This window comes from Electrona antarctica (genome assembly GCF_951216825.1).
Source record: "Electrona antarctica genome assembly, chromosome: 7".
Taxonomy (NCBI): Eukaryota; Metazoa; Chordata; class Actinopteri; order Myctophiformes; family Myctophidae; genus Electrona; species Electrona antarctica.
The window spans coordinates 4,884,776-4,905,609 of record NC_136812.1 but is presented as its reverse complement, the minus strand read 5'-3'; the positions used below and the strand labels follow the sequence as shown (position 1 = coordinate 4,905,609).

Below are 20,834 nucleotides of genomic sequence, written 5' to 3'. Positions count from 1 at the left end.
TGTCGCCACTCTCTTACTAGATTACTCTGGGGCCAAGGGGCCAACCACCCAACCAAAACGAACTGGGTGAGTGAGTGAGTGAGTCACAGTGGCAGCGGTGGCCGAACGGATAGCGGAGCGGTCTTGATTACCGGAAGGTCGCCAGTTCGAATCAGCGGTCCGACACGTTAAAATTACCACCGCTGAAGTGCCCTTGAACAAGGCATTGAACCACTACCATGAAATGTTCTATGAGCAGGTCCTGGCTGGAAACAAGTTCTTGAGCTTAGCCCAGATACCCTGGGTAAATATAGTAATCATTTCATTTTGGATTTTGAGGTATTTGTACTTTAAACATACATTAACCACCCTATACATTTCGGCCATTTGAAAATCGAAAATTGAGCTTGTAGATCATAGATTCAATAGATTTTGTACACATTTTGAACTTGTGAAATGGTCTTCTGCAATATGAGTACTTTTACTTTTAGTACTTTAAGTACATTTTCTTGCCTTTACTTTTGTACTTTTACTCAAGTACATTTTCAATTCCGTACTTTTACTTGTAACGAAGTTCTTCTTAAATTGGCAGTATTGGCACTTTTACTTAAAGTAAAACAATTGAGTACTTTCCCCCCCCCCACCACTGCCAAGCAAACAGCAGATGGCGCTGCGAGTCCTTCTACAGAGGCTGTTCTACCTGTTGATCGCCATCATCCATGATCCTCCATAGAAACACACAGTGAAAACTACACCATGATGCAGTAGGAGGTGGATGTTAACGTTATAGTTAGCTCCCACTGCTAACTGCCTGCTTTACACCACTGGGGAGGAACACACACAACACACACACTCCCGAGAGATCCATGCACACACACAACAACACAACACAACACAACACACACGCACGGACGGACTGGGTGTTTAGTTTGTTACACTGAAGTGACAACAACAGAAGGGATATATGTGTGTGACTTTATTTCATCGTTCTAAACATGTAGGAAGAATAGGATGAGTCATAATTGTGTGACCGTCGTGTATACCTACCTACTACTACTACCATCGAACACCAGGACAACACAACACACACTCACTACTGTTTGTTCACTCCCAGGTAAGACTATTATTATTATTATATTATTATTATATGTGTGTTTTAACTGTGAGTTTGATGGATATATACCACTATAAGAACACCATGGACCTTAAAAGTAATAATGATATACCGGTGTTTAACTCTTGGTCGTGATCATGAGACATTACAAATGCCAAATGGATTTGGTTACAACAAGTTACAACCATTGTAAACTCTAAAGTTACGAATGGATACAATAGCACTTATGTGACTTATATGTAGCCTAGTTAGTATATAGGCTAGTATAGCAAAAATCCCACCTTCCTCAGTATGTTTTCACACATCGCTACCGAAGTTTTTTGTTTTTCCTTTTAAAGTAAAAAAAAACAAAAACAACGTTTGTCCAAATGTTGACAAAGCCAGACAGGAGTCGATGATATGGTGGAGGGGAGGAGGTTTCTTACTTACTTCAAGAAAGTTCTCCTCAAATATGGTGTTTCAATTCCTGCTGCATAAAGTCATCATTCTGCTGCAGGCTTCGTTCCAGCAGGTGTTTATGGGCAGCAGGACTATAATAGTTTTCTACTGGTGGATATGGAGCAGAATATAGCTTTTTGTTTGTCTGTCTGCCTATTTGTTGATATAGCCTAGCCCCTTAGATAGCACTTTATGTGGACTTAGATAGTATTTTAAACAGACTTATAGCTTGTTATGTAGACAGCACTAGAATTGCATTTTATGTAGTCATAGCACTTTATAGTACACATGTATTATGTATAATATAGTATAGTATGTATAGTTTACATAGATACTCCACTGTTACGTTCTTAGCTTACACATGTTTCATGATAACTACTTTTAATATATGTGATGTATGCCATGCTTTTTTGTTATTGCTTAATGTAAGTCGCTCTGGATTAAGAGCGTCTGCTAAATGCCTAAATTGTAAATTGTAGGGAGGCTTCCTGTGATGGAAGATACTATAGCCTAAAAAGTTTAGACTCCTAGATGTATTTATCCATTCTGACATTTGTCAGAATCGATAAATATACTTCTACAAGAGTCTACATTTTAGGCTAGGAAGATACTCGCATGTCTGACTTAAGGAGAAGTCCTTAAGGCTATCTGGACCAGAGCTATTATGTTACAAGTAAAAGTCCCGAATTCAAAATGTACTTTGAGTAAAAGTACAGAAGAGCAACACTGTTCTTTTTGTCCCCAACAACAGTGATCACATCATCACACTGAATAACAATGTAGGCCTACCTTTGATCACACACACACACACACACACACACACACACACACACACACACACACACACACACACACACACACACACACACACACACACACACAGCTTCCATGCTTAATTCACTGCTTTCTTGCCTAAGGACTCAAGGAGAGTGTATTGTTTGACTTTCACACGCTGCTGCTAATGTTGACTAATGTTGTTTAAACATATCTGTGAACAGAGTTGTAGTTGTTGTACTAGGACTGTTTGGTACAAACTGTACACTTTATACAGTAGTACTTAACCCATTTTGACCTGAGATCAGATTCTAAAAATGTCTTCTACATCCTGACAGTTTTCTGAAAAAGCTATGTTTCTATGTCAGTCGTTCTTCGATTTTTCAAAAATAGCAGACCTACAAGCTCGTAGCGCGCCACTCGGTGGCGCGCTATGAGCTTGTAGATCTGCTATTTTTCAATAGCTAAAGTATAACATAATGCTAACACCAAAAGGGGTTCCCACCCAGAATGAGTTAAAGAGAGATGTTGTTTTCATATTTCTCTTTAAATGCAGATATGGTTTCACACCACAATGATTTAGAGTTTTTAATTTAAAAAGGTATTTAGATCGGCTGCTTCATCTTCATCTTCACCTCACTGTGTGTGTGTGTGTGTGTGTGTGTGTGTGTGTGTGTGTGTGTGTGTGTGTGTGTGTGTGTGTGTGTGTGTGTGTGTGTGTGTGTGTGTGTGTGTGTGTGTGTGTGTGTGTGTGTGTGTGTGTGTGTGTGTGTGTGTGTGTGTGTGTGTGTGTGTGTGGGGTTCCTTGGCACAAAACGACTAAGAAAAGTATACTAGTGTAATACTTTACGTCTTTAAAAACAATGTATTTGTTTTCTATTTGGGACCTTTCTTTGATAAGACTGTGGACCGCCCAAAGCAACAGTGTATTTATTAAAATTAATGATATATATATATATATATATATATATACACATCACATCTATTAGTTTGATACCGACGCCTGTCTGTGTGGTCTTGGTAGTTTGTGCTGCTGTCCTCCTCATGCAAGGATAACCTGATCAAACATTACAAGAACAACATTGTGTTTTCATGTAATGTTTGATCAGCTCAGAGCCTAGGCTACTTACTTATCAAGTAGTGGGCTATTGTGTCATACATACAGTACACTAGCACCCTTTGAAGATCCTTTATCTTTAGGGCTGTGTTTATAATATGAATGAGCCTTTTCACTTCAATCAGACCACACGTTTTCTGCTGGGTCTTTTGGTCTGTAGTTGTTGTGGTCAGTTAGTTGAGAGACTTGAGACCACAGCACCACATGTTTTCTGCTGAGTCTTGGTCTGTAGTTGTTGTGGTCAGTTCAGAACCTTTAGGCCTAATGCTTATGAACCCGCAGGTTCATAAGCATTAGGCCACGGACCCCCATTCCATACAATTAGTTATCTCTGGGACCCCAAACTACACCCCAATTCTCAGTGTTACGGCTGTAGTCCTGCTCAATGCATTATTCTTTTGATCTAGGAAAGACCCATTGTACTAACTGACCGTAAAATCACCCCGTCATAATATGAATGACCCACCACCGTATTTGACTGTGATTTGATTTCTTTGCATTGTCCCCTCCCCGGGAACAATGCAAAACATGCAGATGCTAATATAGATACTATGAAGTTCAGACGTTTTAAGCCTCACTCACACTGTTGCAACATGTCTTGTCCGTGTTTAATGGCCGCCCCCAATGCATTTCCAATGGAAGTCACATGGTTTGACAAAACATTTTTGTTTGATGGCTGTTTTGTGCCCCCCTCCCCCGCATCAAACAAATGTTTTGTCAAACCATGTGACTTCCATTGGAAATGCATTGGGGCGGCCATTAACCCATTTTGGGCGGGAACCCCTTTTGGTGTTAGCATTATGTTATGCTTTAGCTATTGAAAAATAGCAGATCTACAAGCTCATAGCGCGCCACCGAGTGGCGCGCTACGAGCTTGTAGGTCTGCTATTTTTGAAAAAACTAAGAACGACTGACATAGAAACATAGCTTTTTCAGAAAACTGTCAGGATGTAGAAGACATTTTTAGAATCTGATGTCAGGTCAAAATGGGTTAAACACGTACAAGACAAATGTTGTATGCATGTTGCAACAGTGTGAGTGAGGCCTTACACGTTTCCGTTTTGGTACCGCCTCAGCCCAATTGGAACCTGGACATCAGGGTTGTGTGAAAGTATCTGGTATCATCAGGTACTTTGACCTGATTGGAAAAGCTCAAACAGCCGGTATATAGAGCTGTCAGCTGTGGCCTCTAGAGAGCTGATACTACGCCATGGAAAAGAACCATTTGTCTCTGACTGACATCACTGTCACAACATCCACTGGTCTGTGACAACCTGTGTAAGCACTTGATTTCTATAGTGGCTTCTAGTTGTTTATTGGGAATCTCGTATTCAAACCATTATTACGACAAATACGGGAAATACAGTTAACGCTTATGCTTGGCACTATTCTCTTAACCCATTTTGGGCGGTAACCCCTTTTGGTGTTAGCATTATGTTATGCTTTAGCTATTGAAAAATAGCAGATCTACAAGCTCGTAGCGCGCCACTGAGTGGCGCGCTACGAGCTTGTAGGTCTGCTATTTTTGAAAAATCGAAGAACGACTGACATAGAAACATAGCTTTTTTTCAGAAAACTGTCAGGATGTAGAAGACATTTTTAGAATCTGATCTCAGGTCAGAATGAAAACTGTCAGGATGTAGAAGACATTTGTAGAATCTGATCTCAGGTCAGAATGGGTTAAAGGAGAATAGTGTGCCGTGTGTGCCGCTTGGGATACTGTTTACATTATGAAGAGAGGATATATACAAAACAATAATGATTTTTGAGCGATGGAAATAAGTGAATTAGCACAAAAAAATAAATTAAATTCATTGAGGGCTTATGGTAGGGGAAATAATGCAGTGGGCTCTAGGACCACTGCTTTACTCAATAGCAGTGGCAGGAGATAGCTCCCCTTATCTCCATATATTATTAATGTGTTTTTTTGTAAATGAATGCCCTACTTGATCACACTACAGTGTCACGCAAAAGTATCAGAACCACAAGCTCTGAACGTTTTGAGCTTGTCTCTGATACTTTTTATTTATTTTGTATTTTTTAATCCTGAAAAATAACAGTTTTGGACATTTCCACCCGACAGAGAGAGAGAGAATATGTTTCTAACATGCGCGTCTTTTGGTGTGGGAGGAATCCACACGTCGTGAATGAGGATAGAACATGTTCCACACAGAAAGGTCCAGTCGGGTTCAAACGCACCGAGGAGAGAACATGTTCCACACAGAAAGGCCCAGTCGGGTTCAAACGCACCGAGGAGAGAACATGTTCCACACAGAAAGGCCCAGTCGGGTTCAAACACAACGAGGAGAGAACATGTTCCACACAGAAAGGTACAGTCGGGTTCAAACACACCGAGGAGAGAACATGTTCCACACAGAAAGGCCCGGTCGGGTTCAAACGCAACGAGGAGAGAACATGCTCCACACACAGAATGGCCCAGTCGGGTTCAAACACACCGAGGAGAGAACATGTTCCACACAGAAAGGTCCAGTCGGGTTCAAACGCACCGAGGAGAGAACATGTTCCACACAGAAAGGTCCAGTCGGGTTCAAACACAACAAGGAGAGAACATGTTCCACACAGAAAGGTCCAGTCGGGTTCAAAGACAACGAGGAGAGAACATGTTCCACACAGAAAGGCCCGGTCGGGTTCAAACACAACAAGGAGAGAACATGTTCCACACAGAAAGGCCCAGTCGGGTTCAAAGACAACGAGGAGAGAACATGTTCCACACAGAAAGGCCCGGTCGGGTTCAAACACAACAAGGAGAGAACATGTTCCACACAGAAAGGTCCAGTCGGGTTCAAACACAACGAGGAGAGAACATGTTCCACACAGAAAGGCCCAGTCGGGTTCAAACGCACCGAGGAGAGAACATGTTCCACACAGAAAGGCCCGGTCGGGTTCAAACGCACCGAGGAGAGAACATGTTCCACACAGAAAGGCCCAGTCGGGTTCAAACGCACCGAGGAGAGAACATGTTCCACACAGAAAGGCCCGGTCGGGTTCAAACACACCGAGGAGAGAACATGTTCCACACAGAAAGGCCCGGTCGGGTTCAAACGCACCGAGGAGAGAACATGTTCCACACAGAAAGGCCCGGTCGGGTTCAAACGCACCGAGGAGAGAACATGTTCCACACGAAAAAAGACCCAGTCGGGTTCAAACGCAGGACCTTCTTGCTGCGAAGCAACAGCACAAACCAAACCACTGAGCCACTCACTGTGCCACCAAATACCTGGAAGACTGAGAGAACTGTGGTCGATTAGGAAAGGTTCATATAAAAGTACAGTAAAGAAACTCCAGATGATATCCATTTACTGGTATGTGGAAAAACATGGCTTGCAAGCTGAGTAGACAAACTCACCAGCCAACATGGTGGTTATTTCCCCACAAAGATAGGATACAACTATTTGATTTGATTTGTAGTGTGTGTTGTGAACTTGTGACAGTGCACAGTTGTTCTATAAACAATGCTTACCGTTGAGTTGGGAAAAACAACATGGATGACACATTTCATCACAATCTCCTCTGTTCTTAAACAAGCGCCCAAAATGAGATTAACCGACTGGGAACTAAATCCATGTCAAGGACACACATAGCTTTGTTGACAAACTATATGCATATCTTTAAACAGTTGTGAGCAGTGAGGCTAAAACGTCAAGCCGTTTGGGCAGCAGTTTGATGTGTTGTGAGCTTGTAGATCAGCTCTTTTCGAAGCACGACACCAAGCGAGCAACTAATACGTAGAAATCACAATTTAACGGTGCTGGTGTCTGCATGTCCATCCAGTCTTTTGGTCCCAAACACGATATCTCAAAAACTAATATTTGGATTGCCATGGGATTTTCTGTGCACCGCCATTATCCTGAACTAGAAGGATGCACCCTAATGATGGTAAATAGTGCATTTATGTAGTGCCTTTATCCAAGGTGCTTTACATAGATTGTGCATCAATTCACCCATTCACACACACATTCATACACTGATGGCGGCAGAAACCATGCAAGGCACCAACCTGCACATCAGGACCAATTAGGGGTTCAGTGTCTTGCTCAAGGACACTTGAACACTAACTCTGGGGGAGCCCGGGTTCGAACTGGCAACCTTGCGGTTACCATCCAGCCACTCTACCCCTGAGCCACCGCCACCCCTCATGGCTATGATGGCTACTCATAGCGCCACCCATAGGCCAAAATGACCAATTGCACACAGTGTATCCAAGAAAACGAATGGTGAGATCGCCATGAAACTTTCCTGTCATTAACACGTTTATTGACCTTTTATTGATGAATCAACAGAACCAAACAAAAAGTAGTTTACTATGGTGTTTCCAAAAAAGCAAAAAAACAATCGTTCAATCATTTACAAGGTCAAATACTAGAGCTGGGACTCGATTAAAAAAATTAATCTAATTAATCAGAGGCTTTGTAGTTAATTAATCTCGATTAATCGCATTTTAATCGCATATCAATATTCAACCCGAGAACAGTGAGAAACCTTTTTTTTTAAATGTTTTTTGGTATTCCAGTGAATAGTGACTACGGGATTCCACTCATTTTCAACATTTTACTGTCATTAATATACCTTAGAGTTGTTGTGGATATAATAAAGTCCCCCCCATTCTGCCTAGAACTGGAGGTCTGAAAAAAATCAGTAACATTATGAAGTACATCTCAGTGACATCACAAAAATGTACTTCATAATGTTACTGTTTTTTTCAGACCTCCAGTTCTATAGGCAACACATAATGGGGGGACTTTATTATTTCCAGTGCACACAACTCCATAGAAAAATGTTGAAAATGAGTGGTATTCCCCTTTAAGCAATACAACTTTTTTATCCCAACAGATAAACAAGAGCAGCAAGTGCCTATATAGTGTCTTCAGTGTGTATATGAATACTCAAATGTGCTTTACATGGCGGGGCATGAGAACAACTTTATTATGGGGGTAACATTTCACATGAGGTTGGGGCTGACCCACGCTTGCTACTTCAGTATGTTTCGCATCGAGGACAGCTTGACAGCTTCGTGCTGTGGTGAAATCACCGCGTCTCCGGTGGTCTGTGAGACATGTTAAACTGAAGCAGCTAGCAAGCCTAGCATAGAAGCTAACGTTGCTCATAAATGGATCCTTTCCTTCTGACATTGCACACAGCCATGTCGCTATCCACGCGTCCATCCGATAGCTTTTACATCTAAATGTCCCATCCATGGAGCAAAAGCGATATAAGCGGCTTCTTCATTCGATTCATTTGGGTTTGGGCTTTCTGACGGAGCTGTAGCCTAGTGAACAACTGCTGCTGCTGCTGCTGCTGCTGCTCGCGTGCCGCAGCCTATTCAGTACTACTAGAAACGCACCCAGTGAGAAACGTTCCGCGGTGGAAAAAAAAGGTGCGATTAAATGCGTTAATTTTTTTAACGCGTTAATTTTTCTGTAGTTAATTAATCTCAATTAACGCGTTAAAGTCCCGGCCCTATCAAATACTGAATGTTTTCTCTGTAACTCTCCCTCTCTCCCAGCGGCAGCGGAGGCGGTGCCACCATGGACCACCCCGGAGGAGGAGGAGTCTGGAGGAACCAGGAGCAGGCGGAGGAACAAGGCTTCTGGCAGCAGCACGTGATGACGCACAGCTCCATGACGCAGGGAGTGGAGGAGGAGGAGGACGCCCCCTGCTGGCTGGTGGACGTGCTGCTGTCTGGGGGAGCGCCCTGGGGTTTCACCCTGCGAGGAGGCCGTGAGCACCGCGAGCCCCTCCTCATCACCAAGGTAAGATGCAGAGCCATAGAGTTAAGACAGAGTTACGCAGAACTCCGTTCACTTCATGGGGATTCAGTCCAATGGTAGCCTGGGGTCCACCTATGCTTTCTATGGCTTAGGCAGCTCCCGGCAGGATCCGCCGGGAGAATCTAGACGCAGCTGCATGACATGAGACTAATTAATTAGAGCGACAGAGAGAGAGAGGAGTGTGTGCGTCAATTTAACAGGTGCAGACGATCAGAAATCAGCAGAGAGTGATCAACGTTTGCGCTACTCTATGCCGAATTGAAGTGGACTCGGTTCCAGAATAAAAACGTCTGGGTTTCCGAGGCTAGTCCAATACAGTCTCCTACATAGACTTCTATTGAGAATGGCGACAACACATGGGGAAAAATAGTCCTGGACCGGAAGTAGGCAGAAATGCATTGGACTCAGGCAACAGCCCAGCTTTAATGATCTTAAATCCCTTTATTCTAGATAGTTTTTTAGTAATAAACATACACATTTATACACATAAACATTACAGAGACTTTAGTTGTTACTGTACGATACTTTAAAACAGTTGGCATGTTGCACACATGCCTAAAATAGCTCTTGTTTATATTATAAACAATGTATTTCCAACTCCAGCCTGTCCCAGTTCAGGCTGCATGAACAGCGCTGGGTTTCTGCCCCCTCAATGTCGTAACTCTTCTATTAGACAGACCCAGAGCACCGCGAGGCCCTGCTCAGGCACGTGCACACATAGACATCAAAGGGGGCTTCAGCCCCTGCCCTTTTACCCGTCTATAAAACAACTGCCCTCTCCAGACCATGAATGCAGCATTTACCACATGGTGAAAGAAATGCAAATGCCCTCCTCTCCTTTCCATGCCACATACCGGAAGGAAGGCAGCATTCAGTCTCCTGAACTTGAACGTAGAATTTTGCGTTGGAACAAATTTGTTTAGAAGTCCATGTCGTTACACCTGCATCTCCAGTAGATACAGAGTGCTGGGGTGCGCCCCGAAAATAGCTGATCTACAAGCTCTCAACGCATCGCAGTGCGACACGTTGAGAGCTTGCAGATCTGCGATTTCAGCCCCTGCCCCTCTAACACTCTCTGCACGGCCCTGCCCCTGCTCACTACCAAGGTAAGATACAGCAGAAAGTTCACCAAACTTCTCAGCCAGTGACCCAGAAACAGAAATTTGATAATGATATAGAGGGTATGCATAAAGTGAGTGGCAAAGTGAGTTTGACCCCTAGGGTAGGTATACCCTCACAAAAACATGCAGTAATCCTGGTCTCTATACTGCCTCCCCCTGGCCAGCCGGGGCGCCTGATGGTGGGGAAAGGAACTGGTCGGAATGGAAGCATAGGAAGCATGAGGTCAGTCCGCTGCCCCCCCCCCCCCCCCCCCCCAAATCAAACAAACAAAACAGTGAGTTTGATGTCGTTTAACATAATTTAATGCAATCAGATAGGTCTTTTCTGTTTGGATGTATGGGCTGTCAAGGCCAGGAAGTAGTTTTTTTTGCCACTCAGTAGGCGTTCCCGCATAACTAAACCACCCCCCCCCCCCCCCCCCCCCCAACCCCCAACTACCAATGTTTACTATCAACTTGTCAGAACAACAACAACCCCAACGGTGGCTCACAGTGAGCAGACTGTGATGGGTTTGCCTCCCCAGATTTACGACGCATGTTTACCCAAAAGGTTTTCTATCTATGCAGTAAATAAGCTCTGTGCTCACAGCTTAGCATAAGCCTTTCATTAAATGACACCCGTTAATATCCCCACTGTGAGTCGTGAAGATGACACGATTCATTTAAAAATTATATTAATTGCTGTTGTTATTGTTCATGAATTGTGAAAAAGATTGTTGATTTGTGAAGAGATATACCTCGTTCTACAACACATGTGTTACTTAATACCACTCTCTAGCATAAGCCTTTGTCTGCTAGCTACACAGTGAAATCACCACACTTAATTTTATCCACGTGTAACTCTAAATGTGCAGAGATTAAAATAGGGGGCATTTTGCATCCCAAAACACAGTTTATAGTTAAGGGACGCAATAAAACACTGACCTCTGCATCTACGGGATGCACTACTGTACTACTGTACTGTTCTTTATTCTAGTTTATTTTGCTAGCTTTAGTTATAATAATCATTTCTTCTTCTGTTTTCTACATGAATATAACCATTATAATCATATAAAATTAAATGGGAGTTAAATGCTGCAATTTGTAAAAAATGGCTCCTCCTAACATCGTTGAAGTGGGACTCATAAAATGTCCCTGGGACTCATTCTAAAAGACCATCCCTGCATCCCGGGACTCATTACATTTAAACCTATTTACAGCACTGAAAGTGTACAAATAAATGTAACCAAATGGACGCCGTCTTCTTGGGTTTACATTTCGTTCACTTATAACTGAGGTAAATTAACAAAGAAAATGCCATCATGAATCTGCAGTGGAAGCCATGGTGTAAATAATGTAACTTCATTAATTCACGATTCCCTGTGTAGCTCTATAGATTCCTAAAATGTGTCCAGCTTTTGATTAATGAAATTCTGTCTGAGCTTGACCGTGTAATCCACACAACGGCTTGACCTATATATAATTCCCCAGTTGGAAAAAAAACTACCCAAATGTCAACATTTCACCATTATCTTATCTTAACCACCCCGTTATCCTTAACCCTTCTGGGCGCCAACCCAACTTTTGGTGTTTTTAGCATTATGTTGTGCTTTAGCTATTGCAAAATAGCAGATATACAAGCTCGTAGCGCGGCACCGAGTGCCGCGCTACGAGCTTGTAGATCTGCTATGTATTTTTCACCCCTGACTGGCTGCAGATTTCGTTGAGAGAGCATGTGATCCAAATAGGTAGAATTCCTGCCATGTTTTAAGTCTCGTTAAGAATTATATTCTTTCACAGTGAACGTTTTCAACTCAAATCTTTGCTTCTGGGGGTGTGTGTGTGTGTGTGTGTGTGTGTGGGGGGGGGGGGGGGGGGGGTCCCTGGAACTACATATTTTCAGATGGGGGTCGGTGGCCAACAATTACATATATTTTTGGGGGTCTTTGACATGAAATTGTTTGACAACGACTGACATAGAAACATAGGTGGCTGTAGCTCAGGAGGTAGAGCAGGTCGTCCAATGATCCATGGGTCGGCGGTTCGAATCCCGGCTCCTCCTGTCCACATGTCGAAGTGTCCTTGGGCAAGACACTGAACCCTACGTTGCCTCCAATGAGTCGGTCGGTGTGAGCTCGCCTCCGTCGGTGTGTGAATGTGGGAAGTGAGGACGCTGGCATCGACTGTTCGCCGCTTCACCTCCCAATGTAGAAAAGCGCTATAAAAATGCAATTCATTATAGGTTTTTTCAGAAAACTGTAGGGATTTAGAAGACATTTGTAGTTTGTAGAATCGTCCTCGGGTCTAAATGGGTTAACTAAATGACGTTCCCTTTCTAGACTGTTGTGACTTGTTGGTTCATAATAATATAAACCAACAAGTCACGGCAGTCTAGAAACGAGCCGTGTTCCATCGCCATGTACGGAAGTGGCTCCGTGCGCTTTGGGCTGTGTGTGTCTGCGTGGCACATTGTGAGGTGGAAGAGTCACACTCACACATAAAACATTCAGAGCAGTTCCTTCCTACAATCATTAGGTTTGTTTGTGGAACACACACACACACACACACACACACACACACACACACACACACACACACACACACACACACACACACACACACACACACACACACACACACACACACACACACACACACACACACACACACAATATGACTTCCCACCATGCTCTACATGTAGTTCCACTGGCTGTGTGTGTGTGTGGGTGGGTGGGTGGGTGTTTGTGTGTGTGTGCGTGTGCGTGTGCGCATGTGACATGGGCTACCACCAGCTGGTTGCAGTGAGGTAAGAGTGCCTCTTGGGCACATTTTCCAAAAAAAATCTCCGGCGTCCATTTTTATATTATTGAAGGAAGGAGGACAATTTTCTGAAAGATTTGAGGCACATTTGAACGATTTTTCAAAAATAGCAGACCTACAAGCGCGTAGCTATGAGCTTGTATATCTGCTATTTTTCAATAGCTAAAGTATAACATAATGCTTAAAACACCAAAATGTGTTCCCGCCAAGAATGGGTTAAAAAATATATGTTTTTACAAAAAAAAAAAAATCCACATACAAACAAATGTAGAAAATAGAAAATAAAACAAGCATACAAAAATCCTTAAATGTATAAAAATGTTGTACATTTTCCAGCAGCTGTGGCCATGTGCATATCTTTTTATATCTTCTGCCTTTTATTGATGATATTGATCAAGTGAAGATGGACAGGAGAGAGAGAGAGAGAAGGGGAGAGACACGCAGCAAAAGGTCGTCATAAACGTGACTCGAACACGCGACATGCTGTTAGGCTGTTAGAGCCTATATATGTGACATGCGCCTGGACCGCTAGGCCAGGGGGTGCCCCGCATGTGCATATCTTATGCGGTGTTCACACAGGCAGATGCAAAGATACAAAGATTCACAGCACATTTGTCGCTTTGTGTCTTTGTGTCTGAAGTTGAAGCCAGTTCATCTTATTTGTAGCTTTGTATCTTTTGCAGCAGCTACAAACGTTTGGATGCATCTTTGCATCTTCACGTCGCTGGCTTACATTGACAATGAATGGTAGACTGTATCTTTGCATCTTCACGTCGCTGGCTTACATTGACAATGAATGGTAGACTGTATCTTTGCATCTTCACGTCGCTGGCTTACATTGACAATGAATGGTAGACTGTATCTTTGCATCTTCACGTCGCTGGCTTACATTGACAATGAATGGTAGACTGCATCTTTGCATCTTCACGTCGCTGGCTTCCATTGACAATGAATGGTAGACTGTATCTTTGCATCTGTCCGTGTGAACGCACCATGTCTCAACTATAGACACAGGACCTGACACAAAGTTTGACCCCAAGGTCAAGATTCAAAGTATTCCCTGAGCGAGCGAGCAGGCAGGCTCTATTGGCTCAATGGTAAAAATGTCTGCATTGAACAACGACAAAGAAGAAAAAGGCTGAACACTCATAGCCACGATGCTGGAAGTTTATTAACAGAAACCGTTTCCACCTGTAAGGTCTTCTTCAGGGAAACGAAGAAGACCTTACAGGTTTCTGTTCATAATCTTCCAGCATCGTGAGGCTATCAGTGTTCAGCCTTTTTCCTCTTTTTCGTTGTTCATCATCGCCTTTTAGCACCTCATTAACATTGGCGTGCGACCTCTTCTCCTGCCTAAAAATGTCGGCATTTGCACATCATGAACCCAGGTCCACACACACACACACACACACACACACACACACACACACACACAGGGAAACTATTCAAGTATTTCTTTTTTTTATAGCACTTCAAAGCGATAAGATATACATCCTATTTGTCGCACAGCGGAAGTATATGAGGCTTAATGTGGCTAATACTGTGAAAGCCACACTGTAACTTGCCCCCGACGACCTTGCAGCCTTGCAGGCGTACGCAAAGGATAAACTCATGTAATGTTCATAGCATATTGTGTAGACGTAGCATTCTATATTCATAGTGTACACTTGCTTCATTGTACACATATTCTACTGTTAGACAGACGTTAGCTTGTAGATCTGCTATTTTTTTTTTTATTGTGAAAATGTGGCGCAAAACTTTGAATATATATTGTTTCAGAGCCAACGTTTTTAACTCAAATCTTTGCTTCTGGGGGGGTCCCTGGAACAACATATTTTCAGATGGGGCCCAATTAAATATAATTTTCGGGGTAATCTTTGACATGAAATATTGAGCACCACTGATATAGAAACATAGGTATTTCAGAAAACTGTCATGATTTAGATTAGAAGACATTTGTTTTTTAATTTTGACGTCGGGTCTAAATGGGTTAAGAGCGTCTGCTAAATGCCCTAAATTGTAACTTCAGTCTTTCTGTTGACGGTTTAATGATTGACTTCAAAAGACCTTGGTCGTTATTTTGGTGGGGCAGAAAAACCACCGCCTTGCTCTCTCTCTCTCTCTCTCTCTCTCTCTCTCTCTCTCTCTCTCTCTCTCGTATCTGTATTGTTGACCCAAACACATTCAAAGTCCAACACGCGGGAGGACGGGTGAAACCGGGGAAGAAGGCTTAAAAACGCCACTTTAGCACCCAGCCGAGCCCCGTGGAGATATGAACCCTTCCCAACCCCTCTGACTGACTGACTGCAGGTTTCGTTGAGGGAGCATGTGATCCAAATAGGTAGAATTCTTGCCATGTTTTAAGTCTCGTTAAGCCGTGAGATTGGAAACAGAAAAAAGGCCCTCGATCGTTTGCTGAATTCCGAAAGCCATTTATCCCTAAACTAACTGCACTGCAGTTTATTCCAGGCTTGTATTTGTATTGTCAGAATATGTGTCATTGTTACTCCTGCCGTCCAAGGAACCAGCTGGACTCATTTGCATCGGTTTGGTAAGATGTTAATCAACTGTTTTGCCTGCTAGGGTCTCATCTCATATTTGTAGCTATAGGAGACTTGTAAATGTCTTGTAAATTCTAACAGTTTTCTGAAAAAAACTATGTTTCTATGTCAGTGGTTCTCAAACTATTTCATGTCTCAAGGACCCCCAGAATTATCTGTATTTGGCTGCGGACCCTCATCTGAAAAGGTGTTGTTCCAGGGACCTCCCCCCAGAAGCAAAGATATGAGTTAAAAATGTTTGCTGTGAAAGAGTAACTATATATTCAAAGATTTGCACACGTTTTCATGATTTTTCAAAAATAGCAGATCTACAAGGTTGTAGCACGGCACTCTGTGCACTCTGTGCCGTGCTATGAGCTTATATGCTATTTGTCAACAGCTACATTTTAAAATAAGTGGTTAAAAGCTATAAGGTGACACAGATGCGTGGATTCTTGGTGCATTAGGTTAAATACCACACATTTGTAGCCGGCTTCATAGTTTCACAAAAGACCCCCCGGGGCTGCTGTTTAGTTAGTTTAGTTCCATAGACGGCACATTAGTGCACATTAGTGCACATTAGTGCTCATTATGTTTGTGGAACGGCATGGTGAGTCAGTGTGTTGTTGTGGCTCATGGTTTACTGTGTAGGAACATTTGGCAAACTGTGTGTTAAATAGGCCTAATTTAATGTATACTCCATTGTGTGATGGTGTGTCTCTGTCTCATCTTTCTCATGGCCTTTTTTCCCCCAACCTGTCCTGATGTTGAAAGTTCTGTTTGGGTTTGAAGAGACGTGCAGAGTGTGTAAAGGTGGCCTTACACTAGCCGATAATCGGGCATTTTTGACGCTCGGGGGGTGCCCGACTCAATCGGGCACCCCCCGCGCGCGATCGGGATCGGCCCGATCAACATCAAGAATGTTTGATATTTGCTCGGCCCCGCTCCGATTATCCTGTAGTGTGTGGTGCTGTCAGATTTCAAATGCCCGATTATCGGCTAGTGTAAGGCCACCTTTAGAGAGGCAGGGGCTGAAATCCTGTAAGAGGGCACTTTTGAACAAAAAATAGCAGATCTACAAGCTCTCAACGCGTCGCAGCGCGACGCGTTGAGAGCTTGTAGATCTGCTATTTTCGGGGCGCAACCACAGCACTCTATAGCTAGTGGAGATGCAGGTGTAACGACATGGATTTATTTCTTGAACAAATTTGTTCAACGCAACATACTGTGTTCAAGTTCAGGAGACTTCGGGGGAAAAAGCAATTCTCCTGAATGCTGCCTTCTGGCATGGCATGGAAAGGAGAGGAGAGGCATGTGCATTTCTTTCTGGTCTGGGGGAGGGGGGTGCAGTACTTAGTTTAGACAGTTTTTGGTTTAGACTAATTGGTCATTGGTTAGACCAGTCATTAGTCCTACAACTACAACCTATCTCAAACCCTCACCCTATACATTGCGGTATTGCTCTACTTTTATAAAAGTAAAACGTACTTGTTTCCATCACTGCTTCTTGCAGTACCAGGAGCACTACGTATGAACACACGGTGGAATGTTGGAGAGATCCTCTCCATATTCCGAGTGTACTCAATTACCCCCGACAGCCCCAAGCCGCCGTAGAACAGCATGATGGGATACCGTTTATCCAGGATTAGTGATCTGTGCCTTTCGGAGCGTTCCACAAATCACACACGTTTTGATTTAAGAAGTTATCTGCGTGAGTTATAGGTGTGAGCTGCATACTGTGTAGATCAACATGAAAGCATTGAACTCCCTCCTTGTAACCCAGCGGTCAACGGCGGCCTTGAAAACACCGTCTGTCTCCCGTCTTCTTCATACAGTAATAAATGGTGCATTTATATAGCGCCTTTTATCCAAGGCGCTTTACAGAGATTGTGCATTACATTCACACACACATTCACACTCCGATGGCGGCGGAGACCATGCAAGGCACCAACCAGCACATCGGGAGCAATTAGGGGTTCAGTGTCTTGCTCAAGGACACTTCGACACTAACTCTGGGGGAGCCCACAGGGTTTGAACTGGCAACCTTGCGGTTACCATCCGGTCACTCTACCCCTGAGCCACCGCCACCCAGTACGGCAGTGGTTCTAAAAGTGGGTTCTGGGGACCCCCAGGGGGTCCTTGGGGTGGTTCCAGGGGGGGGTCCCTCCCCAGCATATCTCTGATGTCGGGCAGCAACCAGGGACCCCCAGCGGGTCCTTGGGGTGGTTCCAGGGGGTCCCCAGCATATCTCTGATGTCGGGCAGGAACCAGGGACCCCCAGGGGGTCCTTGGGGTGGTTCCAGGGGGGGTCCCCCAGCATATCTCTGTCGGGCAGCAACCAGGGACCCCCAGGGGGTCCCCCAGCATATCTCTGATGGGCAGGAACCAGCTATTTCCAAAAAAATATCTTTTTCAGGAAATGGGGTGGGGAAAAAACATGTTTTAGAACAACACAACACTGCCTCATCAAAGTTGTTATGGTGACTCTATACGTTGTCAGATACTTGATTCAATGTGTCCTTATATTAACATCACTTCACCCAAATACAGCTCAAGTGGAGTTACAAGGTTATTGACCATTAAAACACTTTCAGGGCTTTAAATTGTTTAATCCAACATTCCGCCCTGCTTAACCCATTTAGGCCTGATGTCAACATTTTTTAAATGTCTTCTAAATCCTGACAATTTTCTGAAATACCTCATGTTTCTGTATTAGTGGTTCTCAATATTTCATGTCAAGGACCCCAGAAATTATATGTAATTGTCCGCCGACCCCCATCTGAAAATATGTTGTTCCAGGGACCTCACAGAAGCAAAGATATGAGTTAAAAACGTTCGCTCTGAAAGAATATATATTCAAAGATTTGCGCCACATTTTCACGATTTAAAAAAAATAGCAGACCTACAAGCTCATAGCGCGGCACTCGGTGCCGCGCTATGAGCTTGTAGATCTGCTATTTTTCAATAGCTAAAATATAACTTAATGCTTAAAACACCAAAAGGGGTTCCCGCCCAAAATGGGTTAATACGCTAAACCCGCTATTTGTTTAATGTGTTTAATTCGCCGTTTTAAAATAATTAAAAAGAAAGAGAGCGGATTTGTGGCGGACCTGGTGACGAGGCCGTCGCGTTATGATGACGAAACCGGAAACCAAGCCATGCTCTGGGCTGCTAGGGCTTCTGGGAAAATGAGTTCAATGCAAGTGAACGAGGGGGTTGTTTGGACTACAACATGCCGTGGAGGCGGTTCTTGTCTCGCGTTGTATTGGCGGCCATGTTTTTCTCTTCAACAACAAACCATCTGACTATTTTTCGCCGGATTTTCGTCGAACAAAGCTGCAAATACTTCAGCGTATTGCTCCAAAGGTAATAAGACGATCTAGGCAGCGTAGAATATTGGGTTAAATAGCGGGGAACGCGGGTTACGCAGTAGAACTGTTAAACTCACTTTGCCACTCGCATACCTTGTAAAAATACAAAATACATACAAACATGGATGCAACTGGGACGTATCCTCAGTGATGTATCCCAAGGTCATCAGGGTTTCGGGTCTCCCAACATCATACCCCTCACTCAGGTGACCCAGCCGGGGTGATCAAGTCCCGACTTACGTCCCAGTAGCTACCCTCAATCAGTCCCATTAGGGAAAAACCAGGGCCACACAATCCGTTCTTCCTGAACTACTCTGCCGGGACTGGGAGGTACCATTCTGGCGCGTGGAAGGACTAGGCTCTGTGGGTTGACTCCTGTCCGGGCCCCTCCTACGTCTCACCAGGTCCACTCCTGCTCTCACCAGGTCAGGCCTCCCAGCACCAGGCACTTTAGTCAGGAATGGTGGATTCTCGAGCCGCAACGGTTCCGCAGGCTCCACCTTGCCCTTGGTGGTGCCGCAGGCTCCGCTTGAGCTTGAATGGCCCTCCTAAAGGCCTCACCGTGGGTTTGTTGGGCTTCTTCCTCACGGAAGACACAGGCTGGGGCGCCAACCCATACTGCTCCCGGGTGCCGTCTACTTTCCGGCTGCCACCCGTCTCTCCGGTGGTCACCAGACTATTCCTGGTTGTCACGTAGTCTATTCCTATGTGTCACTATAAATAGAATAACTAAAACAAAATACATACAAACATGGATGCACCTGGGACGTATCCTCAGTGATGTATCCCAAGGTATTGTAGATCAGCTACAGTTTTTGAAATAGGGCTTCAGTGGCTACGTTTGCACATCTGTACTAGAAACATTCCTCCTTGCTCCAATAGTGCTCCTGCCACAGTGCTATCGTGAGAGTAGAGATTGATTGATTGAAAATCAACAACACAGTTTGTAGAATAAGCACCGTTCAATACAAGGTCTGCTAAGAGGATTTAGATACCCAGAAAAGCACTGAGACGTGTTTACATTGGGGTCCTCCATTTTCAATTAATCAGAAAGCACCTTGTGTGTCTTCTATGGACGAGGGTTTCTAGGACCATATATAGGAGCACACGGCCCTGCAGAGTTCTGAAACCCACACGGCCCTGCAGAGTTCTGAAACCCACACGGCCCTGTAGAGTTCTGAAACCCACACGGCCCTGCAGAGTTCTGAAACCCACACGGCCCTGCAGAGTTCTGAAACCCACACGGCCCTGCAGAGTTCTGAAACCCACACGGCCCTGCAGAGTTCTGAAACCCACACGGCCCTGCAGAGTTCTGAAACCCAGGACTTTCTGGACCATATATAGGAGCACACGGCCCTGCAGAGTTCTGAAACCCACACGGCCCTGCAGAGTTCTGAAACCCAGGACTTTCTGGACCATATATAGGAGCACACGGCCCTGCAGAGTTCTGAAACCCACACGGCCCTGCAGAGTTCTGAAACCCAGGACTTTCTGGACCATATATAGGAGCACACGGCCCTGCAGAGTTCTGAAACCCACACGGCCCTGCAGAGTTCTGAAACCCAAACCCAGGACTTTCTGGACCATATATAGGAGCACACGGTGCTGCAGAGTTCTGAAACCCAGGACTTTCTGTTATTCTCCCTGCTTTACAGCTCTTCTAGAAATAGCACATTAAAGATAATAAAGAAATGGGGCCCAGATCATCGCCGTCACCGGTAAAGAGTATTGTTTAAGAGGAAAATAATCTGGATCTAATTAAAATTCTCAGCATTCCACTCATAGCGCGAGT

At 44.1% G+C, this 20,834-nt stretch overlaps 1 protein-coding gene across 4 annotated transcripts in view; it reads left to right on the top strand.

The window, feature by feature from the left end:
* The first annotated feature begins 715 nt into the window (after positions 1-715).
* Positions 716-20,834, top strand: part of shroom2a (shroom family member 2a) — a 129,729-nt gene continuing 109,610 nt past the window's right edge. For all 4 annotated transcript variants that reach the window (XM_079506531.1, XM_079506533.1, XM_079506532.1 and 1 more), the window contains exons 1-2: positions 716-1,093; positions 8,947-9,193. In XM_079506531.1, coding sequence (XP_079362657.1) covers positions 8,969-9,193 — 225 coding nt within the window. In that variant the 5' untranslated portion in view covers positions 716-1,093; positions 8,947-8,968. The remainder of the gene's footprint in view (positions 1,094-8,946; positions 9,194-20,834) is intronic.